Below are 27691 nucleotides of genomic sequence, written 5' to 3'. Positions count from 1 at the left end.
TCTACCTAGAAATTTAAGAAAAAAGAAATTTCACAATTGTTTTACTAATTCTAAACATATTTCTCTGATAGAGTCTTAGTCATCCCAAGTTTGCAAAGTGATTTAGAAATTGGACAAGCTCTTGAAGGAGCAGTTGCTGTTTGCTATCTAGGGCTTCAGATTATTCAAATAAATGAACAGTGTGTTTGTTTGGCTTTTCTTCGTAATCATCAAGTTAAAGTTGAAGGAGCTTTGAAAGCCATACTCCAATCCTGATTTTCAGTTAACTTCCTGGATCTTAGCTTTTATGTGTGTCAGATTACTTTGTAAGTATCATTAAAACTAAAGAAAAACATTGTTAAGCATCTAGCACTTGGCAATTAATAGATAGGCAATTCATAACAGAATGCGTGTAGTAATTGTACTGTGCATAGATTGCTGTGAACTAAATGAGCTATCCCCTTAAAGAGCTTGCTGTGCTTCCTGGCATTTGGTGGGCCTCGATGAACAGTAGCTAGTATTCGTTATGAACTGTTAACTGTTACCGCTTCTAGAGTTCCAGTTCCCTGACTTCTGTCTTGTAGATTTTTATGTAACAAATGTGGTTTAGTTGTTGACCCCAAAGAACCCATCTCCATACTTCTTTTTCATATGTTGTTGTGGATACCATCTGTGGTGTTCCAGGGCTTCTAAAAACTACAGCACTTACACAAAGGTAGGGAGTCTACGGGCAGACGTACAGAGTGCAGACCTGAGGTCCTTACGTCGCAGTGAACCCTGCCTGCCCCAGATACATTTCTGCATTTCTACAGTGGGCTGCTGAGCCTGACCCCCTCAACGAGATTTGCTTTTGACAGGAAAACCAAACTGGACAATTTTGTTTCTCCAAGATGTTCTCGGTGCTAAAGCTGGCTGTGTGGAACAGAGTGTGAGAAGCAGTCACACTGCAGTGTGATCAGTATTCTTTTTTTTCTGTATAAGTAAAATGCCTCCGTATTCAACCCTTTTTCTCTTTTCTTGCATGTCATTTTGCTTAATCTCAAGGTCATACTCCTTTGTCCTTTAAACATTCTGAGAGCTAACTTTTAAACCAGCAGATGGGTGCTCAGAAGAAAGAAATAGTTGTTTTGCTGGAAAAGGGGTTGGATTTTTGTTTGCTTTTGTAGTGTCCACTCATGAAATAGATACTGCAGTCCACCAATATGGTATTCCAGTAAGATGTTAGTGTGGTGTCTCTTAACCACGTAGTAGAAATCCTTAGCTACTCGTAACATGGTAGGCTTAAATTCTCTTGGAACTTTAAGATTTAAATACTTGATTTGGCCTATTTCTTTATCTGTAAGTTTAGAAAATTTTATCTTCAACCTTAATATCCTGCCATTTCTTAGTCACGTCTGTCTTCTCTTCTGTTAGCATTTTTGAAAATGGCCTCTTTGCTGCTTCCATGGGTGAGAGAGATCACCCTTCCAGATACACCAAGGGGCATTTGGACATGACTGCCGAATAGGCTTGTTAAGCTCTATAAATTTACTGTGTGCATTTTCCCAAGATCCAGTGCATATTTCCTTTCACTGCAAACCTGATGACACTAGTATAGAGGATCTGCCTTTTGGTGACCTGAGCTACAGGCTAATCATTATGCTAGTGGAAGTTCTTATCTGAATGGAGTTGGAAGAATACCGCGTTCAGTGTGAAAAATTCATATTCCAAAAAATAGGATGAAATACCACGTAGAGAATAATTTCTTTCACATCTCACATAAAAATGAGATACAACAGATTATAATGTAACTGTTTGGCACTTTAAAAATATCTTTCCCCTTTGTAATCACTGTCATATTTCTTCTAGTAATTTTACGTATATATGTACACATAGAGACATGCATATATTTTAGATAGAATACATTAAGTGAAGCTTATAAATTGCTATTTATTATTATACCCACTATTTGTATTTAAGAATAAATGTCTGTAGTGCAGGTGTTATCCATGTAACTAATGAACCAAAGATGAGAACTCTTGCTTAAGAAGCTTCCAGAAAATTCTCTCAGTGTATAACTTTGGTTTATTTTACTGTTTCTGCTTTGCCCTGTCTCAGTCCCTTCCAAGAACTTGCATCTACACACATGCTGAATTTGATTCATTGCTTTTATTAGTGCATTTGCCATTGATTGATTAGTTCTTTGTATTAGTACTTTTTCTATTGATTGATTGCAGATGAAGTGACTATTTGACCTTTAATTATGAGGCTTCCTATTGAAAATGACATTGAGCTATGGCTCCACATAATCCATCTGGAAAGCCTGACATGATGCCATTCCCTGGAGTTCATTCAGTAAGAAAGACGAGGCTTGAAGGAAGCACAGGGCTATCACTGTGTTCATCTAAAACAATACAACAGGGCTCATGTGCTGCACTCCTATAGTTCAAGTCAGTGTTAGAGGCAATTTTATATTTTGTTCAGACAGTATCCCTTGCTGTGGGTTGCCATAGAAGCCATGAATTCTCCCAGATTATTTTGTATTTTAGTGGCAATACTTGTGTAATAATGAGAAGATATTTTACATAGCAGAGATTGAAGGACAGCTTGTATCCTAATTACAAATGTCTCGGTGCACAGTCAATAGATTTCGTCAAGAACAAAACCTGATCCAAGATATACCGTGGACTTGATCTTTTTCTCTTCAAATCACTTTGCCTATCTGGAATTTCAATATAGGGAGAAAACTTTCTCAATATATTTAGAAAGATAATGGTTCAGGATATTTGAAGTCCTTAAACCAAGTACATATTTGTGTTTGTAATGGTGTTAAGTACCAGAATGTAAGTACATAATCTCAGTGCGTGACAAATGTGTCCAGTAATGATAATCCCAAGTTTTCTTACTTAGAAAAGCATTTCTTTTTTTAATTGGTATATGTTTGCGATATATAATGAATATATTCATCGTGGAGTACTGGCTCATAAATGTACTGCATGTTGATCAAGTGCATTCTATTTAAATTTTAAATCCAGTGTCACAATCAGTGCTTACTAAAAGTTCAGCATATTTTGCCCTTTACAGACACTTGTGTAAAAGCCCAGCCAAAGCATTTATTCTTCACATTGTTCATGCTTTATTATGGTTCTGTGGTCACAGCTGAACTGTGATAAGCAACTATGCCTTGAGCTAAAGTACCTTTTGGGTAGACAAAGGATTCAGGAAAGAGAATGATACTTGATTCTGGTCTGGGTTCAAATTCCAATTATTTCACTGAAAACTGGAAGAAATCAGTTAACCACTGTAGGTCTGGTGTCCCCATCAGTACAGTCAGACGCTGCACAACTAATAACTTGAGATTTCTTCCAGTTTTAAGTCCCTGTGAACCCATGACTAATATTTCTGCCGTATGAGATAATTGTTTCTTTACTGTGTATGCAAAAAAAGGTGTTCTTGAAAGGAATATTTAAATTGAGACTTCGGCACCAGGAACAGCCAGTTGCTCTAATAGAAATTCTCACTGGAGTGTTCAGCTACTGTTCCGTCAGAAAGGAAATTCTCCATGGGCAGTACAACAAATACTTCTGTTAGCCATCCCTCTGTCAGCTAGAGATTTACTGGTCAGCATAATGATTTTAGAAATAGGCTTCGATTGGTGAAATTACTGATGTGTTACTTTACATGGTAAATGTCATAAATGGTTCTCACTGACACTCGGACTGCCTAGAAACTTTGGTAATACTTCCACTTGCTGAAAGCATCTAGCAAATTAGAAGCATGCATATAAAATCCTCAGGAATGTGGTGGGGCTTGATCCCTACCAGTTCTGTGTCCATCCAGGGTAAGAAGGAGCGGTGGCTGCCTGAGCTGACTGCAAGCAGCTCCAGTTGTCCCAGAATGTGGCTGTCTATGGGCCTTAGGAGCCCCATTTCAGGTGGGAAGGGACATGAAACAGGTGCTAGAGAACCCTGAAAGGACAGAGCTGGGGCTGCCAGCTTTCAGGATAGGCTGCACTGACCACTTTTGGGCATGACTGCTGATATATCTTGAGTTAAATGGTCCCTGGATGGGGGCAACTTCCTTTCCATAAAGCCTTCTGGCTGGGTTGTGGAGCCAGCCTTCACCTACCTTAAACTTCTTTTGGCCATGGTACATTTTCTGCCTGGAAGGATCTGGGAGTTACGCACCAGCTCATATCACTCCTGCAGTCACCTCAGATAAGGAAAGTGAGGTTCAGAATGACTAATAACTTGCCGAGTCACATCATTCAAAGTACTGGCCACTGTGCTGAGCCTCAGCAAAGTGCCCAGAAAGCCCTGTGCTTCGAAACTTCTCAGTCCTCGGGGCCACTGGCTGGAGAGCACTTGGGCTGGATATGGCCGGGGCCCTTCTAGGTCTGTCATTTGGTAATTCTCTAATTTTGAAGGAGTTAAGTAATTAACTGTAGAATCTTGGGCCCTGACGTGGCCACCATAGAATTAGCATTCCCCAAAGGACAGTCCTCAAAATTACAGCAAATTGGTTCCTCAAAAAATAAAAGTAACCAAATAGATTATAGGATTGTCTTAGTTACTTTTTTCTCCTTGCTGAGACAAAATACCCAATATCCACAAGTTAAGGGAGAAAAGGTTTATTTAGCTCACAGTTTATGGAGGTTTCAGTCCAGAATCAGCTTGCTCCAAAGCAGGGTGGCATGGCAGAGGGGGCAACAGTTCATGGTGGTAGAACACAGCAAAAATAACAAAAGCAAAAAGGGGGCAGAGCAAACCTCTTTTCCTCCCTTATATTATATGCAGGCTACCCGCCCTAGGGTGGGTGTAGCAATCATACCATCTCTGTGGCCTCCTCCTGCACAGGCTCAGGGTGTTTACAAAGTGAGGCCCCTGGCCACCTGCTGAGTCACTTCAGACTTCTCAAGTTGACACAATGTATCAACCATAACAAAGGTTAGTAGGCTAAAGTCTGATTCAGAATTTTTAAGGGTAAGATCCTGGAAGCATACACTTGAAGAGTGTATCTTATACATTAAAGTATGAAATCTGGCTCATTATTTACCCCAGGCTCCAAAAGTTTGGCTGACGAACCCAAGTCCTTCAGGAAGTTCTGGACCTAGCAAGACATCCACTCGAGGTCTGTGAAAGTGCTTTTGATACAGTGGAAACCAGTCTGAGTCCACTTTGGATGGCTGGTTGTTGTTTTACATTGGCCTGGCCGTGGTATACCCTAGTTTCAGATACTCGTAGCCCATCAGTCAAAAGGAGATAGTCAGAACATAAATTCTCATGACACACTATTAAATACTGTATAAAAATAAGTAAATGATAAAACTTCTTAAAAACTAAAAGAACCTAAATAGGCCTGGACCCTGAATTCCAAGAATCTCCTCCTTCCTCATTCCACAGTTGCAGGGTGTGCCTCTGGTCCAGATGAGGAAGGATGGACGCCTGGCTCCAGTTATTCTAACCTGTAGGGGGAACTCCCATATTTTTGCCTAACCTCAGACATCCTTTTGAGTTCTTTGTGTCCATCTGGTTAGACCACAGCATGTGCGTTGGAAGGGTGCCAGTCCTTCGTGAAGCATGATCCAAACAAAAGAAAAGCATCTATGTCGCACCATCACTCACTGCTGAGGAGAGGTTCATTCTTCCTGGCAGGCAAAGAGTAACACTGAAGCTTATTTAAAATAATTTCGGAATGCCTGCTATTCTAAGATAGTTCTCCTTCTATATATATTATAGCTATCCTTATATAAATCCCTTTTGGGAAGGATATGATTTTTCAAAGACTCTCACAAAGCAGTAGATGTTGTGAGCAGATTGGAAAAGGGAACAGGAGACAGGGCTGCTGTTTAGAAGTTAGAGCCGTATCCAGGACACTCGTAACCACGTGACAGCACAGAGGTCTGGGCAGTGTCAGGCAGGAGGGCTCTGTTCCCACTGCAATCTTCAGCAGCTGCCACACTCACGTTAGAAGGGCTCTGGGCCTCATCCTGAGTGGTTCAGGGACAGGCCCTTCCCTGGTCAGTCTGTAGATTACTACATTTGAACTGAACAATACTTTTCCGGATTCTACTCACTGAATGATGATAACAACAGTAGTAACCCTAATAGCTATCCTAGGGATGGAGGTGGCTCTGTGCCAGATACTACACTGGGCATTTCATAGACACTGTCTTGCTTGAACTCCAGCCACCCTTTGAGATAGTTATTTCAACCTCATCTTGAGCAGATGTGGAAACTAAAGGTTGCTAAGGTAAGATCAGTCAGTCACCTAGTTCAGTGGTGGTGAACCTATGGCACACATGCTGCAGCGGGCTGTTTGTGATCTGTGAAAGCTCTAAACAATTCGCCGTCCCTGGCTGAGTTGGTAGATAGATGGCACAGGCAGGATTTGATCCCAGTTCTCTGACATCAAAGCCCATGTTTTGGGATTGGGATGTAGTTCAGTGGCAGAGTGTTTGCCTGGATTGCATAAGGCCCTTAGTTCAGTCCCCAGTGCAGCAATAATCAACTAATTAATTAAACAAGCCCAGATCCTTTCTATCACACCACCAGTCCTGTGGAAATAGCTGAGTGTCATTCAACTGTCTGCTGCTGTATCAGTCTGAATGAAGTGTTTCCATGTGTCACCTTTACCACAGCTGAGTTCTACCCGCAGTTGTTATGCTATAGCTTAGTGCCAAAGAGATGTGGAAAATCCCACACATTATACATTATACAGTGGCACCTTAAACTATATGACAACTGTCACTATATGCTGCTTTGTGTCAGCTCTCAGTGCCAGAAGCTTTTTATTCCATACTTTTGTATCTATTTCAAACTAAAATACACCCTGTGATAGCCAAAAGTAGCAATACAGAGATGACCTATACACATTAGTGATCCACTCGTGTGCCCTAAGTCATATAGACCCCTTGGGGAAATTCCATAAGGAGTAAAAAGACATTTTTATTGTCCTACATCTGGTCTTTCTGATGAGGCTTTGCCATATTCGGGAGAGCCAGCAATCACCCACTTCCAAGGACTTCCTATTCATCAGTGCGTTCAGTGTCAGTTGCAGAAGGGTTTGCTTACTGTAACTAATATGTAGGAAGTTTGCCTGTAGAAGTACTAAAATGTGCGACACAGAACAATACATGTTTGCTGTGTCTGAAGTGAAAACTCCTCCAGAAGACTCCATTCACTTGAAGTTCTGCCACTCCATCATGCAAGCAGAGACGGGTGAAGAGCAGAATTCCAGAGTTGCAGCACTCCAGTTACTTAGTTGGTCATGTCCCTTCCCAGAAGTTCCCTTAACTGAACCAGACACTACTGACCAGGTTGTACAGGTTGTATTTACTGACAGCCAGCCCTATGCTTCTTTACAGAATAAAGAAAAAAGTAAATTTACAGCTGCAGAGCAAGTGGACACACAACCCTCTTCATCTCCGCCTACAGACACATCCAAACAAGCCCAGTCAGCAACAAAAGATAGCTGCCCGTTGTTTAAAGCTGTGGGATCCACAGTAGGTTTCTGACAAGTCACTCTGGGGGCAGGAACAGACAAAACTGGACACAAGTTGAAAGGTGGTTGGGCCCCAGGAAGCCAGCAGGTGTGGAGTTGTCATCTATACAAAATGGAGCACATCCGTGATACTCTAGTGGTGATGCATCCCACAGCTGACTGCTGCAGGTGCTGTTTTTAAGGGGATAATGAAAAGATGCCTTTAAAACACAGTCTGGTTGATTCATTCATTCACTGAATGAATACTCATTTGGTGCCTACTATGTGCAAAGCACTTTCTAGACCACAGAGGTACAATGAGCCCCTTTTATTTTTTGAGTATTCTGAGGCAGGGTCTCACTAAGTTGCCAGGACTTGAACTTGCAGTCCTGAGAATAGGCAGACAAAACTTTGGAAATATGGCACACCAGATGGTGGTGGGAAGGAGAGTAGAGTCAGTGGAGGTAGGAAGGTTTCAGGCTCAAGGTCACATTGCATCAAAGACCTAAAGAAAAGAGGGAGCAACATGTGGATGTTTAGGGGAGGGAGATTCTAATCAGAGGGTCCAGTAGAAGAATGGGTGTGCCTGGCATGTTGGGGAGGGAAGGGAGGCCAACACTGAAGGAACAGAATGAGAGAGAGAGAGTTGGAGCAAAAGGGGTAGAAGGTCATGAGCAGAGGTGGAGGGCCTGCAACACTCAGTTAGGCCCAGCTGGCCATTGAAAGAACTTACCCTTCAAAAGGAATGAGAGGGTCTTGAATGGACAAAGGGATCTCTGTAGCTTCACTTAAGAATAAGTGGAATTGCATGGGTGGGAGAATGCAGTAGAGAGAATCAGGAAGACTAGGTAAGAGGTTCTCAATCTAAACAAGAGTGTAGAGTGATTTAGTCAAACATATTACAGCGGAAGAGGTGAGAAGCCTTGGAGTCTGACTATATTTTTACAACAGAAACTGCAGAAGAGGTGGACCTGTATGTAATTATAGTGATTGATACAATGTGTCAACTTGAGAAGTTTAGAAGTTTCACTAAGTAACTCAGCAGTTCTACACCCTAGCTTAGAAGACATGCCCTATGGTAGCTGTTTACCCTCTAGGATGTTGTAATGGTTGATTCTTTGTGTCAGCTTGAGAAGTTTAGAAGTTTAACTAAGTGACTCAGCAGGTGGCCAGGGGCCTCACTTTGTAAACACCCTGAGCCTGTGCAGGAAGAGACCACAGAGATGGTGTAATTGCTACACCCACCCTAGGGCGGGTAGCCTGCATACAATATAAGGGAGGAAAAGAGGCTTGCTCTCCCTCCTTTTTGCTTTTGTTACTTTTGCCGACTTCTACCACCATGAACTATTGCCCCTTTGCCATGCCACCCTGCTTTGGAGCCAGGTGATTCTGGACTGAAACCTCCATAAACTGTGAGCTAAATAAACCTTTCCTTCCTTAACTTGTGGATAAGGCAGTGAGAGAGAGAGGGAAGAAGAAAAGAGGTCTAGCCTGAGGGCTGGAAAGATGGAGTTGCTGTCTACTAGATTAAGGAAGGCTGCAGCGAAACAGATTTTTGTGGTAGAAAAGAGATGTGGGAGCAGATCAAAAGTTCTATTTTGAATGTGTTAAGTATGAGGTTCTTTCCCGCATCTAGTACAGTCTGTCTGGTCCAGGCTGGAGTTCTTAGCCTATAGATATTATTTTAAGCTGCTAGACAGGATGGTATCACTCAGGGCGTGGGAAGATACAAGCAATTCAAAACCTGATATTCCCCAGAGGATAGAGAGGATGTGGAATTATTTGATAATAAAATGATACAAAAGACTAAATCAGCCAGACATGCAGACATCCAGCCTTGCAAGCCCATATTTTTCTTCTGTCTCACAAAGTAGAGATGGGCATTAAATCATAAATTAGACATGAAGACATTTTGAAATGTTGAAAGATGATGCTGGCATTTATTTGGTACCTGTTATATCCTGGGCACTGCCAGGCACTTACTTGCCTTGTTCTCTGTCACTTTCACAACCGATCTGCAGAAGAGTTAGGGTTGGTTGGGAGGTCAGTCATGCCTCAGAGAGGTCACATAAGTTATCCTTGTTCACACGGTGAATAAATGGCAGAAATGGCACAGGATACCTGTCTGTATCAAGCCCTCTTGCTCCCCAGGTCGCAGACCTGGCTCATATCAGACCCACCTGCAACTTTCCGGGAACCCTCCCCAACACCCAAGAATGTCTTCTCAGGATAGACCTGGGCTTGTAGTCTTTGTTTTGTTCAAACCCAGAGAAGAATAAAACCCACAGTGGGCCGAGCTACATCTCCAGCCCTTTTTATTTTTATTTGCCTAATTTTGAGACAGTCTCACTGTGTTACCCAGGCTGCCCTCAAACTCACAATCCTCCTTCAGCTTCCTGAGTAACTGCGATTACAGGTGTGTGCCACTGCACCCTGCCAGATTCATAGTTTTCAAAAACTACTCAGCCGTTCTAACGTGCAGCAGAGTCTCAGAACCACTACATTAGACTCATTTAGTAGATTTGTATGTATGCATGTGCCATTTTATCTCCAAAATAATGCAAGATAAGATTGTGCCCACCGATTAGCAGATTTGCCCATTAGTTTTAACTTGTTTTTGGAAATAAAAGTTTTATGCTTATGATTAGGTATGTTTATTCAAGGGATATACCCAGAGATTTTTAAAATGTCCTTATTTCCAGAATAGACTTCTAGGGTTTTCTTAAATTCTTCCTCTCCCTAAAAGTCTTCTAAATAAGGTCTTTTCTTCCAATTTTTATATCCTTGAGGCCAAACGAATGTGGGGAGTGGGTTTCTAGGACATTATCCACCCAAGATGAATGTCAGAAACCTGGCTTTGTAAGAGAGCTGGATCTTAAGAATAACTCTGATCTTTACTCCTTAAATCAAAGCTGCCATGTTCTTGTATGTCAGAAGACATCTCTTCTAAAATTTTTATTCATCATAAACACAATCCCAGCAAGAAGAAAATCACTGCCAAAAGATGATTCAAGGCCACATTCAAGACCAAAAAAACATGTATGTCAAAAATAATTTGGGTCACACCTTACATTCACCATTTAACCAAAGTTGAGAAGCTTTCAGGAAGTTCCACTGTCAACTGATAAGATTATTGATACAACATTTTAAGGAAAACTTAAACTTAAATGGTAGAAGGAGTAGCGGAATCAACGAGAGCTCATATCATACCATCAGCTTCTCTCCACGTCAGACTTAAAAAGATTTGAGTGTTTTTCCCAGTTATATAAAAAGACATCTAAAAATCACTATGTAGTGTGCCAAGGATTTGCAGAGCTAGTCAGTTCTGTGTTGGTGACCACGTTAGATATAATCATGACCTTTTTTATCACATGAAATTTTCATTCTATTTTTAATGTTTTCACATCCTTTGAGTGTGAATATTAGCCAGCTTTTGTCTTTAGAAGACTCACAACTCTTCTCTCTCACAACCTAGAAAAGGAAGAAAGTAATGTCACTACTTCCCACCCACCTCGTCTCCCTAAACATGGCAGCTCCTCCAGGAAGACACAGCCAGTATTTGAACGAAGCCTTCCTGGCTCAGTTCTTTAATGCATTCCTGAATTCCCGGTCTGGTAATTACTCCTACAACATTGTCAGACAGGTGAGGGTGTACCTAATCTTCTGAGGCAGCAACCTTCTATTGGTAGAGTTAAATGTTTCATTGTCAGCATCTGGTGAGCAGGCTTGGGCCATTCATTAAACGTCTTTTCCAATCAGAACATACCTGTTTCAAAACAGAACTAACACCAGCTGCTCATTTTGGTCTTTTCTTGCATCTTTATTTACATAAAACTTTCAGTGAAGTAGTAGGATTACAGCCCAGGTAATTGAAAGCTGAAACACAATCTTTAATTTGCCTAGTGGGCTGAAAATGGTTATGAACCAAACTTCATTCAAAAGAGGCAAAAGGCTGCCAGACTTAAGTACCTTTGTTGAAAGAAGCACCATTTTCTTTTCAGACCTTCTTGCATAAACATTATTTTCCTCCCATTTTCACCCTCCATTATTCTGTGGTACTATAATCAAGCACCCTATTCCAGAGTTTTAAGGAGACTCGCAAATTACCATTTGCATCATAGAGCTGGTGAAGAGCACAGCTCTGGAGGCAGCCAGTGTGTTCACATCCCGGCCGCATCCTGTTCCCGGCCGTGTGGGGCCTGGAGCAAATTTTTTACTTTTCTGCTGCCTCCATTTTTTCATTTGAAAAACAGGGATAACAGTGGTAGCTTTACCCACATGGTGGATGTGAGGAGTGAAGGAATTGATTCTTGGACACTCTCAGAACAGTCCTTACAGTGGTACACCGTAAGGACTGTGTCAGTATTTGCTGCAGTCGCTATCCTGCCTGACCAACAACCAATGAAAAGCAAAAATTTCCATGACTACAGCCTCTGTAGTCCTATGTAAGGTGTAATTGCCGAAAGACAAGGACACAAATATGCTCTTTTTTTTCTAAAGGTATGGATTACTGGAAGAAAGACTGTTCCTTGCTTTTTATAATGACCTTAGCCATCTAGTTTATAACATTCTGTTTGGTGCTTTTCCTCATTTTCCGAGTCTCATTTTTTTTCTTTAGTTCCATTTTGAAACATGAGGGAAGGATAAGTCTTTCCGGAAAGTTTTACGTAAATATCTATTTAGCAGAACTTGATAGTTCCTGCCTACACCTATAAGAAAGATGCATTTAAAGTCTTCCCAGTTGTAGAGGGAGAAGCATCTGGAGGACAGAGACTCCCTAGGCATCCAGCGCATTGGGGACAGCGGCGCCTCTGGACCCAGTTGTCTGCAGTATGTTCGGCTGACATCTCCTGTGTGGATTTTAAAATGTCTCTTTCACTCTCAGATGCTACCTCAGAGATAACCATATGACATCTTTCAAGCTTGAAGGGATGGAATGAGAATTCTATTTGGGGGAGTCTGTCAGACTGGTACAAGATGGCCCTATTTTTCTGCCATGGGTTCAGCTGATTGGTTTTGCTAGAGCTGCTGCCTGTGGCTTTGTGTCCAGTGATTTGGAAGCGCTCAGTCTTCACGGATTCCGTGAACCCAATCCTGGGGCATGACACAATCCCCAGAGAATTCTAATTATTTATCATTTAGTCTGCACTTCGTCCTGGATGACTCTTCATGTAAAAAGAATGAAAATGTATTCTTCTGTGTCTCTTAAAGCAACAGTAGAGGTCTTGATGCGGTGGAGAATCACACCAAAGATAATATGGCAGGAGTTTTCAGTTAAGGATGGAATGCTGAGAAGAACATGGATGCAAAGAAGATGTAAATCACTGATATCACATTAAACTACTTCAGAGAATTTGAGCAAATAACAAGCCATGTAAATGGGGGAGGGGGAGTTAGCACAGGGCTGATGATCTGTGACTTCCTGTGCCATTTCCAAGGGGCTCAACATAAAGTTCACTTTGACGGCCTCTGGAACAATCCAGAAGGTTTGGTGGGAGCTAGCATAGCCAGGACAGCAACCAAAATGGAATTCTAGGGATCATGCTTTCCAAAAAATCTCTTTGAGAAGCAAGCTCGATTGACAGCAAGCCAAGCCATGTCCACCAACCTGGAAGTAATTGGCCTTTCTTTTTATACACAAGAGAAAGTTTAGAATAGCGCATTACTCAATGAATCCGTGTTTCCCAACAGCTTTCTTCCTGGATAGCTGTGCTATATTTTTCTCTGCCCTGTGCCATAATTGTTACAGATGGAACCTGCTGTTCACCTCGCTTTGCTGTGGTGCCCTCCATCTTCTCTCCTGGACACAGGAGGGCGAAGGTATGAGGCGGGTGGGGAGTTTTGTCCACGTATTCACTGCACCCAGAAGCATGTCTGATACGTAATGGGTGAGCATTAACGATATACCAGACATTGTGTATGATTTATTTCACCTACTTTTTATTTCAAGCAAACCTATAAAGTACGTCTGTTTTAGAGATGTGAAAACTGAGTTTAAATAATTTGCTCTACTGACATCCCGTAGGTGGTAAAAAGTGCACATGCTCCAGGCTTCTTAATGCTTCACTGTACAGCCTTATCCCACAGCCACTGTTATTACCAAAGACTAGTGTGATTAGGATAATCCTGAGAGCCGTTTCTGACCAGATTTTAAAATCGAGGCTGTACCTTCGCATGGCTTCCTTTCATGCTCCTGAAAGTGCATATAATTACCTGTTTGTTTAATGTTGAGGTTAGCAGTGCCACTGAGTTTGACTTTCTGTGACTGTTCTGTCTGTGAAAAGAAAGTGTGCGAGTACACATGTGTGTGTACACACACCTGTGTGATAGGTAAGGGGACCCAGAAATCAGTGTTTAGTGATGTCCACAGAGTGTAGCTGTGGTTCTCAGACAGCAACTGCCTCACTACATTGTACTCGGACTGAAGAAACTCAAAGCATCCATCCTGATGAATTTTAAAGGCAAACATGAGCTTTTCTGAGAGATTCCCTGAGGAGGAAGAGCAAATTCAAGAAACAATGGGTAGGACTTTTGGATAGTAAACTTATGGATGCTTCTAACTAGGAACAAACTAAACGAAAGTGGAAAATCACCATGGCAACTTGGGAGAGCAGCAACTAGATTCCAGATTAGCCAGCAGCTCCCTCCAGAACTCGGTGAAACTCTGAGAAAGCATTTAAATGGGAAACAAGTCATGTGAATTCAGGCGAATGAATCTTTGAAAGACAGAAAATGATCCAGGTGATTGGAGGATACTGTCTCTTAGCTAAGTAGGAAAGTCAGTGTAATATTAGACTTCAAAAGACAGATTGTTTTTCACTATATTTCCTCTTAGCCCACACATTCCATACTGACTTCAAATTGAGTGGTCTTGGTCTGTCCAATTTCTTTCCTTCTTGCTGTATCAAATATGCTTTTGCCCTATGAAATATATTCATACCTTTCCCAAAAGGGTGTGCATGAGTGCACCCTCTGTAAAGCGTCATGAGGGAAATAGTATTTGTTCTAAATCCTGTCCTTTTCAGTGTAGGAAGCATTAGCACTTACTCTAGCAGTCAATCTTTTATGTATTGAGCACTGACCCTGCTCTTCACTGTTGCAGTTTTAGACAAAGATATACTTATACCTACATTCAAGGGAAACCAAAATCTAGACAAGAAAAAACAATGGCAACATAAATGCTAAAGTATGGAAGAATGTTGTGATTCTTCAAGGGATAAAGAAGTCCATAGGAAGGCCACCTATGTGGTGGAGGAAAATATAAAACAGCCTCCATGCACCCCAGGTAGGGCTTGGCTTTTACAATGACAAGAAGGTGCTAAGCCTGAGCCAGGGACTGCAGTTGCCATTGAACAATTTGATTTAAAGGAGTCAACTTAGCGATTAAGAGTAAATATTGCTGGGGTACAGGTCTGCCTCTGCCGACTACCGGATGTCTGAGTTGGGCAAGTTGCTGACACTGCCCTAAATCTCAGCTTCCTCATCTTCCAATGTGAAAACTGCCACCTGCTTCCCAGGGCTGTTTTAAGGATTGAACGTAGTAATGCAGGATGAACACACATGCAGTAGCACTTACAAAATGGTGGTAGTAGTAATTATTTTTTACTAGAGTTGAAGAGGTAGAGGATTTGATGAATGGGCCTAGAGAGTCACTGCAGTTCTGGAGCAAGGTGTGCCTTTAATTAATGTGGGTTTGGGGAAGATTAATCTGGCTGTGGTTTGTAGGATTGATGAGGTGAAGAGTCTGAAGACAGAAAGCCCTATCCGGAGCCCAGAAGTGTGATCTTGGCTTCATTTTTATAAAGAACTGAATTAGGAAGATGGCAGTGAAAACTACGAGAGAAAGAGGAAGGGAAATGAGGAAAGAATCTGTAGAATCTGATGACTTGATCTAAATGTGTGAAGACAAAAGAGTTTGTCACAGATTAGCCTCAAGCACTAGTGAAAACTTGGTAACCCCTGACAGCAGGGTTTGCTCCCCAGGGGACAGTGGTAAGCTGATGTGTTTGGCACAGGAGCTACTGGAAAGCAACAATCAGTAGCGCAGGGACCTTGTCTGTGTTCTTGTATCCCAGGAGCTAGCACAGGAACTGACAGGAGAGGCCCAGGAAGCAATTTTTGAATGAATGAATGGATGAATGAATGAATGAATTGTCCAGGAACATTGTGCACCTACAAGTACTATAAGTAAGGTCTGAACAGTGGTGTCAAGTGGATAATTTATTGTGAACAATAGGCCAACCTTCAGGGACAGGTAAATAAAAATCCATATTTAACCTAGGAAGAAAAGTATGTGTTTCTCAAGGAAACATAGAAAGCTGTCCACCCAACAGAAAGTAGTCACTGTTGAAACTTGAACACAGATACAAAGGGAATTTTCTAATTCAGAGAACATAAAATAAGCATATTCAAATTGCGGGGGAGGGGGCTTGTTCTTGTATGTATTGTTTTATCATCTCCATCCTGGGTATAGGATAAAAGAAAAGCCTTACTTGCTTGTTAGAAGAAGAAAGCTCGCACTTGAAGTTCCTACTTGGCAGATGTCAGTTGAAAGCTCTGCTTATGGAATATGCTGCAGTGTCAAACTCTGTTGGGTAATTTTAGACGAATGTGTCATGTGTGACATGGAAATATGGCATGCTGTACATTAGTGATTTCCCAAGTGTTTGCATCAGGTAGTAATGTGCTCAGAAAGTGCTCTTCATCTACCCACACGGTGTACTTGTAGAGCAATGGGGAAATGCTTTTGGTGGAAATTACTTTAGTCAGAAAAAGAATCCATTTACAATATGCGCCTTCTAACATCTTTCAGACAATGCATTGTATTAAAGAGCATTTTTTGATTAATGTTTTATAAACATTTTTCAGCATGACAGCTTAAAGTCCCTGTAAAATTGTAAATGCGTGCATAGTGTTCACTTCCATAAAGTCAAATGCCATCTCATAAAGTCTAGTTGAATCCTGTCAACCATGGTGACACAGAATCAGTACCTGGGAGCATTAAAATTAATTTCCTTCATTTATATTACTGCACTGATAGCAAGATGAAAAGAATCCCATATTTAAATTTTGCTCTAAAAAGAAAACTCTTTCTAGTAAGTTTGTTTGGGTTTTTAAATTATTGCTATTTTTCCTAATTAATGAATGTAGTAAAAAAAATGGGGTAATAAATAGACTGCATAGTGATTTTATGATGGGATCTGGAAAAAATGCAAATTGTTCACCCAGTGCACTCCTCTGAGCACCGACTGTGTGCGCCAAGATAAATAAGAGTTTCTGGCCCTAAAGCTTACAGCTCGGTGCAGGAAACACCAAGATACTGGTTACAACAAGTACAGTGAATTCAAGGATAGAACTGTTAAGTGTGGGGTGGAAGGCAGCCCCTTAGCCTGGCTTCTTAGAGGAGTCAGCCCAAGAACTGAGGGCTGGAGGACACAGCAGGAAAACAGTGGCTGATGAGCATCCTAAGCAAAGGGAACAGCGGGGCAAGAGCCGAGAGGCAAGGCAGGGTGTGGACAGCCGTGGATGGGAGAGAGATAGAAGTGCTTGCTGTGGCTAGAGCGCAGATATTAGAGGGAGGAAGACAAGAGTTGGGGGCCAGACCACAAAGTCCTTGTGTGCTACCCTGAGGAGACACTCCCATGCCGAAAACTCCTACATGACTTGACATCATCAGATTCGCGCTTCAGGATGCTCACTCTAATGCTAGAGTGGAAAACAACTCAGGTGGGACAAACCTAGAAGTAGAGCACCTGGTCTGGGGACAGTATGGGAGATACAGCTGAGAGAGGGTGGTGCCCTGAAGGAAGGTACCAGGGACACAGATGTGAGGCTAATGTGCCTAAGAAGTCACTCAATGCAGAGTGGGTTAGTTTTCCGTGACTGTGACAAAATGCCTGAAATAATCAAGGAGATAGTACAGGCACACAAAGTGGTGTTTAATTTGACAAATGTCCACACATCTACAAGTCATCACTGATCCCCTCTCTTTTTCACATAAGGCAAATGACTATGAAAGGCAAAGTAGGGAAAGGGCCAGCAGGGTCTGTCAGGAAAACCGAATCTACCCTTTCAGTACAGGGAATTGACTCAGCATTGTTGGAAAACTAGAAAGGGAAAGAGACCATGAGGAAACACAAGAGTAATAGCTGCAGGAAGTGCCTGGAGCTGGGGGCACGGGAGGGTTGTATGTCAGCCCTAGGAGGAGGACGCGGCAGGACAGGACCCAGATCTCCGAGGAGGAGCACTGGTGCTGGGGAATCCGAGGGGCTGCTGCTGGCAAGAAGCAGCGACACCAGAGGATCCACACCCTCCCGTCCCTTCTTCCTCTCATGCCCCCTATTGGCAGAATGTTGAGGGGGAACAACTGGCCAGGAGGAATGAGGGTCCCAGAGTCCCAGGGAAAAAAGGATGTGTTTGAAGATGAGCGAGCAGAGCTGATCATACCAGAAGAGAGCTCAGGCAGTTGGCGTTAGGTCCAAAGAAGGAAGAGGATGCTAGTACACTAGAAGCTTCCGGAAGGCCAAGACGTGCCTGTGTGTGAATCCGTGACTTCATGGCATTGTGGGGTCAGCCTGGCAGTCACCACACCTTTCACCCAGCCGGAGGCTCAGAAGGAGGTCACCGCAGGAGAGGGGCAGCATGAGGGCAGTGGGCAGAATGAGTTAATGGACTGCTGGCCTCTACAGCTGATTGCTACCAGGCCTCCTTCTGCTTCCCCAGCTGAGGTGCCCAGTCCCCTAAGTGCAGAACTGACTTTGCCCAAAGCAGACTCCAGGAACTGCAATGCACCCCATGTGGTCTGGACTCCTCTGGGGAAGGTTGCCTGACCACCAGGCTCTCAAGCTCCTCAGCAAAATGGCAAATGCAGTGGTTTTCACAGATCTCTGGTGGTTACTGTGAGGAATAGGTCAGTCAGTATGGAAAATCACTGGACAGAACAGGACACAGCAAGCGCTCGGTACATACTGACCATGATTATCACCATTGCTGTCTCTGCTGCCCGATTTATCACATGAGGGTCACTTTCTGATGTCGCTCACATGTAGAGCTCTTGTGTACTTTGTAGTGGCTTCTTGGTTTACCCACTGTAGCAGCAGCATCTGGCACCGTCTATGGCTTCTCTTCAGAGCCCGCTTGAGCTTGTAGAGAATGACACAGCCCAGATTCCCAGGCAAGAATGGGGAACTCTGATTGTTTAGCCTAGCAGCCATAATCTTTGAATGTAGGATCCAAAAGCCATTCTAAGAATATTTTTAGGTACAAATATCCCCATATTTCTATCACTTACTTCCTTTCGCTTCCCTTTTACTGGGTCCCACCCAGTTTCTTATCATCCCTCTGGGCCAAGGAATAAGTTTTTTCGAAACAGAAGGAGTAAGTCCAGGCCTTAATTTTCTCCCTTTATAATAACTTCCCAACACTTTAGCATCAGATGCTGCTTTTCAATAATGAGTGGATTTTTAAAGCTTTTTATTTAAAAAAAAAGTTTTTCCATCTTGTTTTTTTAAAATATACATTGGTGCGAAGACAGAACTTGTGCAAAAATCTAAACCTACTTTGGAAGCTCTAAGAGGGGGTTTATGTTGGGAAGGGTGAAATGTTTTCAGTTTATGGCAATGATATGTGAGGCTGTGAAAAAGGAGGCAGCCATGAAATACATTTTTGCATAAAGGTTTGAAATTTATTACCAGGTAAAAATAATTGGAAAAGCTGAACCTTTCTCATTGTGTTACAATAAAAAGCTATTTATGTGCCCTCATCATGCATACTTAGGAGCCCGGTTCCCTTTCAGAGGGCGTTCTTAGAGAAACACAAAGAGAGCGAAGTTGTTAAAGCTGTTCAGCTGGAAAGGCTGACTTACATACCCAGCAGTTCTGAAAACCGGGGCCCTATTAGAACAATTGGTAATGATGGTTAAACTGCTACAGAAGCTCAGGAGCTATGTTCTGTGACAGCTGCTTGCAAAAAACATGCACACCTTGCCCTTTTATAATAGATTGGTAGGCTCACAAACTAGTGCTTAAGTCCATTAAGACTTTCACCGTGGAGTTTGAACGTTCAGAACTAATTTTACAATTCACCTGCCATAGACAGAATTGTATGATCCTTGCTTAGTGATTGTAAAGCACTTTGAGATCCTTGATCAAAAGAGAATGTACAGGGTTGGAGTTAGCTCAGTGATGTAGATGCTGTGCTTAGCATACCTGAAGCCCTGGATTCAATCCCTAGCACCAGAGAGAATCAGAGAGGGGACAGACAGACAGACACAGGCAGACAGACAGACACAGAGAGGCAGACAGTGAATGAATGAATGAATATGCAAAGATTCTATTAATGTTCATGTGGCTAAAGTATCTCTTACTGTAGCAGTGTGTACCGTGTTATCTTCTCATATCTTTTCATCTCCTGAAAGTGAGCTTTGGGACTTCAAAACGGTACCACACTGGCGTCCCCAAAGAACAACAGACTGTCTCACCACTGCACGAGGAGAGATTCATCTTCAACTTCTACTCACCGATACTTTTTCAGCCTTCTTAAAGTAACTCCGTTACACACAGTCTCCCCCTCCTTCCCTTGATTGGATGGGCAAAGTTCTTGGTGGCCCAGAATCCTGGCCCCCTTTTTACATTCGTCTCTTCTAGATTGAGCTTAGAGCCTTATGTATTAAAAGGAAGAAAGATTTGTTGACTTATTTGAGACTTTCCCAGTTCAGTTCTGTGCGTTCCCATGGGGAAGTATGGAAATAACCTATCCCAAAGTTCTGGTGTTAATGGAGCATGTCTTTAACTTGGTGACAGCCTGAATTTGCCTCTGAGTTTTCTGTTTTCTTTGTTCATCAGGAATTCCAATGCTGAAGATAGTGTTTGCAGGACATGAGCATCTCTCACTAATATCCGTGCCCTTGCTCATCTACCACCCAGCTCAGATCCTCCTGGGGAGTGTGCTGGTGCCAACAATAAAGTCTTGGATGGTATCCAGGCAAAAGGTGAGGCTCAAGAATGATCTTACTTGGATCCAGATTTGATTGAAATGTTCCTGGATGCAAAGTCTTTGTACCCTCCAGCATTTGCTAGCACATCATTATTCTTGAGTGCACATTTTCTTAACCAAATACTATAACAATAGTGCATTGATGCAGTTCTATTTGAACAGAAGGATTGAATGTTCAGTGTTTTAAATTAATATAGAAGGCAGTTATACTTAGGTTGTAGTTTTTAAGTTCTCCTTTTAATCCTCTCATATTAAAGGGTGTATTTCATGGGGTATTCAAAATGGGCACACCAGGGGCTGGGGATTTAGCTCAGCGGCAAAAAAGCACCTGCCTGGCAAGCGCAAGGTCATGAGTTCAGTTCCCGGTACCAGAGGAAAAAAAAAAAAAAAAGATGGGCACACCACTGCCTCCTTGAGCAAACCATCTCTTGCCACTACATCTTTCATGTGTGTCCTGATTTCACATATTTCTAAATATGATAGAACGTAGATTTATCTAGAATGCTTTCTTCAGTTTTAATTTTCAAGATACATAATTTCTTTGTACAGTAAAATTGTGTTGGAATGCTAAGTAAGTTAAATAGCAAAGGAGCACACACATTATGACTTTCACCACACTTAGTGTGGAAATTTGTTACACATTAGATCTCTATGGATTTGAACTCCTAAATTATCAACCAGAGCAAAATAAGCCAGTGACTCAAAGAAGTTAAGATGACAGAACATGGTAGCACCATTGGAGCTGGCTCCTTCCCAGTAGCTTGGACTTGCCAACACTTACACTTTTCTGTACATGAGTCAGTGACTGTTATCAGATGTGTGGGAAGAGGAGACACCTGTGACAGGGCACCTTGTGTCACATCATCAGTGTGCTGCACACAGAGGCCACCATGGTGGCCCCATTGAGCTGTGTGTGCTAAGCCAGCGCCATCCTTTACCTGGTACTGAGGATGGACCTGACCCAGCTGCCTGGATTGGCACTTACCTACAGTGGCACTCAGAGCAAACTTTACCCTCCCCATTTTACAGATTAAGAAGTGAGCTCCAAGAGTTGAACAACTTGCCCAAGGTCCTGTGCATGGCTTAGTTGGTGATTGATTTAGGACTTAGGAACGCTAGTTTCTTTGATGCCCCCAGCTCTTTCCCCAACATTGCAATGATACCCCAGACACAAATACTGTCTTTAAAAGGCTCACATAGGGCTCCAGGATTCTGCTTAAGAGGTTTAGCTCAGCCAGTATATTCACTCATTCAGTTATCCAACAAAATGTTAGTGATTCCTTTTTTATATCAGGTACCACTCCAGGCTCTGAGCTTCATACCCAGAGTTAGCAGAAGAGTGGTTTAGCATCATCTTCTTCTTTTACTATTCATCCACTTGAAAATTCTCGCTAGTATTCATAGCTGTATTTGTCAATGTGTATGTGCTTCGCCACTCAGAATTTATAAATTTTCACAAAGAATGGAAAAACTGTTTGAAAATGCTAACACTCTTATCAACAGTATGCAGTCATCGTGAACCACAAATTAAGCACTTTTTTCTTTAGATGTTTCAAAGCTCTGAGATTTATTCTACAGAGTAACAGAAGTGTTTCCAAAAGGGAGACTAAATTGGACAATACTGTTCATCTTCCCTTTGCATAGTTTAACTTAGAATAATCAAGGAGGCCTGGAATTTTTGACCACTGAAATAAATACAATGAGTCTACCCTTGCAGTATCAGTGATTGCCTCCTCTGCTCTGCAAACAATACTAAGGGGATCCAGTCCACCGTCTAGCACAGAGCAGAGCTACATGAGCAGCCAGGGCAGGCAGAGGGAGAAGACAGTCTGCTGGCCAGGGAGGTGGGCAGGTAAATTTGTGTCCACAGGTTTGGATTATTGATTGCATAATGCATCCGTGTGGACATGTCAGTCCGTTTTCCATTACTATAACAAATACCTGGGATGATCTACTTATAAAAAGTTGACTTGGCTTACAATTTGGGAGGCTTCAGTCCAAAATCCGTTGGCGCTGTTGTTTTGGGCATGACAATGTATGATGGAAGCATGTAATAGATCTGAACCACTGACCTAATGGTCCAGAAGCAAAAATGAGAAAGAGAAAGGGACCAAGGTTGCACAACCTCCTTTGAGAGGTTCATCCCAGAGACCGAACACACCACTGGAACCTTATAAAGGTCCCACCACCTCCCAACAGCACCAAGCTGAGAACTCCACCTTTAGCTCATGGGTCTTTGGGGAAGATTCCAGATCCAAGCTAGCAGTGAGCCTCTTTCCTTCTAGAAGTGTAAATTCTCTGGTGTTATACAATGCTTTCACTTTGCTCATAGACACTGAATAACTCTGAACAACCTGTTTCCCTTTTTTACAGGGAGTGAAGTTGACAAGGCCAACAGTATAACGGAGGCACACTTCCCGTAGCTGTGTATATATGTACAGGCTTGTACATAACACTCCGATCTGAAGACTTGTACTTGTGAATGTTGCTTCGATGCATATTTTTATTTTTTTACAGAAAAAGTGTGATATACCTGTTTAAGTGCCTTAAAGTTTATTCAACAAGAGCGTTATTTCCAAAACATACTCTGTTGGTTACTGCTAGGGGTGGTACAGTATTTTGGAGTGAATTTCTTTTTTCCCAATGCAGAAAACAGTCCTAAGAAGGACCAAAAACTACCATACCTTCCCTGTATCACCTTTTGTGCAGTACAACTCTGTAATAGTTACTGTAATGTTTGAAATGAGGTCACACCATCAGGAAAAATGCCCTTCTGATGACAGTGAAAATTTCCAAAGTTTTCTTCACGCATACTTTGATTCACTGTGTGATTCTTTTTTCTACAACTGTGACATGCTTCTTCCTTATCAACTCAGCAGGGGTCATGGATCGAATAGATGCTGAAAAGCATAAGATAGCTCTGCATTCCTTGGCATCATTTTTTTAGACATTCCTTCAAATAGTTTCTACACAGAAATTCTTCAGTCCCATCATAAGAAATTGTGGTGTTGTGTCTTAAATTTATTATAAGCTGCTTCAAAGGAAGGGCCTGATGTTTGAGTTATGAGTGAAGTAAGTATGTGAAGTTTTCAGGTAAACTAAAGAATTTGGTTTTCAGGGTTTTAAATTATATCCCAGTGTGTTTTCACTCTTTCTTCTGTAATTTCTTTCTTACCTGCTTCCTACCACACTTGCACACTCGTAGTCACCAAGCATGAGACATACAAAAAATGTTACAGTTAAAGAACAGCAGCAATTAATGATGGATTATATTCACATTCCACAACTGAGGCTATTCTTTTGTTACACAGATGTGCTGAACACTTCCCAAATTTTCCCTTTGGTGAGAACAGCCTGTTACATCTTTGAATTAAGCACACTCAAGACATGTGAGACCATTTTTTTCATAGAGTTGATAAATGTTTGCAGCATTCTTTAAAATGTTAAAATCACAGTGCACTTACGAATAAAGGAAAATATAGGGATCATGAACGCAAGCAGATGTTACAGAGACACACTCTGTCTAACCAGATGGAAAGAAAAACTAGCACAAAAAAAGACAAGATCATTCATTAACCAGACTATCAAGTATCATTTGTCCCCAGCTGGGCATCAGCTTTCTTCTAAAGAAGTCTCCAATATTTGCTTTTACTGTGGCTAGAAGAACGTTCAGTGGACCCAAGTAGAGAATAAAGCAATATATTGGATCAAGGGAACACTTTTCTCTTTTCTGCCATCCCGTCTCTTCATCTCTCGTGTCCTTTCCTGATTTGACACACGATACGGCATCCTGGGTGTTGCTGAGGCTGTACTATATCCACAGTACCTGCCGTCAACGTCGTTGTCATGCTAACCACAAAAAATCATTCCTTCAAAATTTATTATCAGTAGTGTAAATTTATATTATTGTTACAACTGGGTCTCGTGTTTTGTTACTTTTGATACATTTCTGTCATTTAACTGCATCAATTTCACAAGAGTACTAAGGTTAGTACCCGATCCTGCAAAAACCTACTCTAAGCAGGCTGTAATGTACAGCTGTTGAGAATTACAGCATCTAAAACTACAGTAATTTTGCTTTATATTTTTTATGCTTATCTATAGAACACAGAAAAAAGTTTTCATGTTTTATTCCTGCAAGCTTCCTTGAGGTTTAGAGCAAATGGAAATGTCTGTCTGTCCAAGCTGTCATAAAAATCCTTCTCCCTTTTTATTTGAATACTGATCTTCTTTTCAACTTATCTACCTCTCTTGTCTAACACCTGTAGTAGGTGTGATATGGGATAAATTTCAACTGAAAATGCTATGATAACATTCTGTCTTTTTGCTTTCATGTGTTTTATTTTCAAATAATCTTTATGTGGTGCATTTTGGTGGCTTTAGTGATATGTTTATGGCTTTTTTAACACAACTGTTATAGCATATTTTTCCATAAAGAACAAGAAATAAAATTTATTTTTAATTCATGTTTATTGGAATTTAATTACTTAGATCTTAAAATATTTTTATGTTTATGCACTGTCAAGCTGTTCTATGCATTTGTTTTGTCCAAGTGTATTTATAAAAGAAATAAATTATGTTTACTCATTTTTCCACCTGGATTTTTTTAAAAGGTTGTTATGAAATTTGATTTTTTAAGAGATAATGTTGACCTTTAACACATTGTAAGTTTTAAAAGTTTTGTTTTTTAAAATGCTTCCCTATTCTGTTTAAAATTAACATCTCTCTGGTGATGTTCAGTGTTTATGCTAAATACCAAATGTTTTCAAAAGGATGGTTTAAGTAATGAAGTAGATTATTTATGATGAACGGAAGAGGAAAATCATTCTATGATTAAACAAAGAAATTCTGAAAAATCATGAGAGAATCTGTGGCTTATTTTTAACCCAATTTCAGATGCACTTCCAAGTATTCCAGGAGTCACCCTTGCATTGTGACATCATCTGTGGAAAAATAGATACAAACTTATCTCCCGGGTGTCCAGACCTCCCCCACTGTATGACGTTAAAATCCAGACACAGCCCTTGCCTTTTCATTAGAGATCTCTTTCTTTTGCATCAGAGCTGAGGACCCAAAGAGAAGCATACAGGTTTTAGCTACCCTTGCTGTATTTTTTAACAATGAGAAAAAAGTGATCACATCCCTTTCCCAACCCAGTGTCTCTTTGATGAGGAAGTTACCTTGTGCGGAATTTCATACCTTTGTGCTCTTGGTTTTTCGAGATAGGGTCTCAGTAGTTCAGGCTGTCCCTGAACTTGCTACATAGCCCATGCTGGCCTCGAACTCACAGCGATCCTCCAGCCTGAGCCTCCTGAGTACTCGGATTGCAGATGTGCACGGCCAAGCCCAGAACCCTGTGCTCTTGCCTTTGCTGTCTGATAGAAATTGTCGCCTCCCCTACGAGGCTCTTCTAGCTTCCCAACCAATGCTAGACTTGGCCCTCAAGTTATCTGAGGGCCTCAAGTTGTATGTTCTAACCATTAGGTTATATTTCTGGCTCATAGCCGTTACTCCACTCTATTTTTCATTTGTGCTCCAGATGATACCAGGCTTAGCGGAACAGCCAAAAAAAAGTCCACAGAAATATTTTCCAGACTGTGATCTTAATCGGTAGGATGTGAACCTTCAAAATTATGAGAGCTTTTCCCTCCCTATAGATCATTACTAATTTATAAGTAAAATGGACCTTTTTTTACTACCTTTCCTATCTAGAATAAAACCGTGATGCTGGCTGGTGCTGCTCAGAAAGGCATCACCTCGTACCTGTGCAAATATGAATTCTCCAAGGCAAGAGCTCAGGTAGGCGTGCAAGCAGCTTTCATCCTGTGTGCTTTGACAGCAGGATAAACCCTCAGTAATTCAGGCTCAGTCAGATTCAGTCGCTCTGAATGAGTGAGGCCATTATTTACATGAAAACATAAAGGATTGCCTTATGGAGATTCTGACATGCCGTAAAAACTAGGCAAAAAATTATCATCATCATCATCATCGCGTATGTCCTGTATAAAGAATACACAAAAAGTCTTCTAAGACGGTTTTGTCTTTCACAATTATTGTTTACTCCGGGACAGTCTTTCTCAAATGCGAGTAAAACCCTAACCTCATTTAAAGCAAAAGAAAATTCCCACAGACCCTGGAGTGCTTGTCTTCCAGCTGGATTATGAGGAACTCTTTTGAACACGCACTGTGAAGGTCGGCTGGGGCCAGGGTGACTGTCAAGGGCTCTGAACTCACAGCCCCTTGTGGTTGGCGGTCACGCAGGAGAGGCCGGTGGGCATCCTGACCCGGCTCGGGTGCGCTCACCGCGTCGCCCACCCCAGCCGGCTCCCTGCAGTGCCTTCCACCTTCCCAGAGTGCAGTGCGGCTCCTTCACCTTCCAGTTCCTCTGCAGGAGCTTGGACGCGCTGAATGCCCGGGATGCACAAGCTTAAAACCGAACAGCAGACGCTTCCCAGCCTCCTCAGAGCCGCAGACTCTGGCGTTCCCCCTGGCCCTCCTGCCCCATTGGCTCCACCCACTGCCCTGCTGCTGCTCTTCCTGTCCTCTCCGCTCCCCTTCCCTTCCTTCTTCAGACTGCAGCTCCGCACACAGCACAGCCATCTCAGGTGCCATCTCCGACTTCTTGGATGTGCCTCAGGCCCTCCGGGCAGCCGCCTCGGGATGCCTTAAAAATCCCTGTTCCCTTGATGGTTACGCAAGCTGACAGAGCTTCCACATCTCCTGTTTTGTTGTGTTTTTTTTTGTTTTGGACCGGGAATCGAACTCTGGACCTCAGGCTTGCCAGGCAAGCACTTACGCCACTGAGCTATATCCCCCGGCTCCTTTTTCTCCTGTTTTGACGGCCTCTGTTCCTTGAACTGAGCGCTGGAATGAGTCAATACGAGGATTCGTGTATGCCCTGGACAAGATGCATCTCAGAGGCAGGAAAAAGAAGATGAGGTGTGCACTATTTCAGCTACACTAGGAAAACAGGCAAAAGATAAACTAGATGAATTCATGGGAGAATGAATGAAAATGGGTAATAAACAAATTTCAAAATATGAACCAAGGAGAGATGTGTTTAAATGAGATACTATTTTTCACTTATGAGATTGACAACAGGTAAAAAAAAAAAAAAAAAAGTAGTAATTACCAAATACAAGGGTATTTGAGAGGACACTCATGACCTGCTAGTGGGAGCTTAAATGAGATGGGATTTGCAGGGAGCTGTTTACCCAGCCGTGCCAGCATAAGTTTTAAATGTGGGTTCTTTGTCTTC

At 42.0% G+C, this 27691-nt stretch overlaps 1 protein-coding gene across 3 annotated transcripts in view; it reads left to right on the top strand.

Moving 5' to 3' along the window:
- Slc10a7 (solute carrier family 10, member 7) overlaps positions 1-25292 on the top strand; it is a 250861-nt gene extending 225569 nt beyond the window's left edge. For all 3 annotated transcript variants that reach the window (XM_013515325.1, XM_013515326.1, XM_005386663.2), the window contains 2 exons: positions 20283-20428; positions 22807-25292. In XM_013515325.1, the coding sequence (XP_013370779.1) occupies positions 20283-20428; positions 22807-22836 (176 nt within the window). In that variant the 3' untranslated portion in view covers positions 22837-25292. The remainder of the gene's footprint in view (positions 1-20282; positions 20429-22806) is intronic.
- Positions 25293-27691: the final 2399 nt, after the last annotated feature.

This window comes from Chinchilla lanigera, unplaced genomic scaffold (assembly GCF_000276665.1).
Source record: "Chinchilla lanigera isolate Chin_1 unplaced genomic scaffold, ChiLan1.0 scaffold00027, whole genome shotgun sequence".
NCBI lineage: Eukaryota > Metazoa > Chordata > Mammalia > Rodentia > Chinchillidae > Chinchilla > Chinchilla lanigera.
The sequence above is the reverse complement of the archived record's forward strand: the minus strand, read 5'-3'. Positions and strand labels throughout refer to the sequence as shown.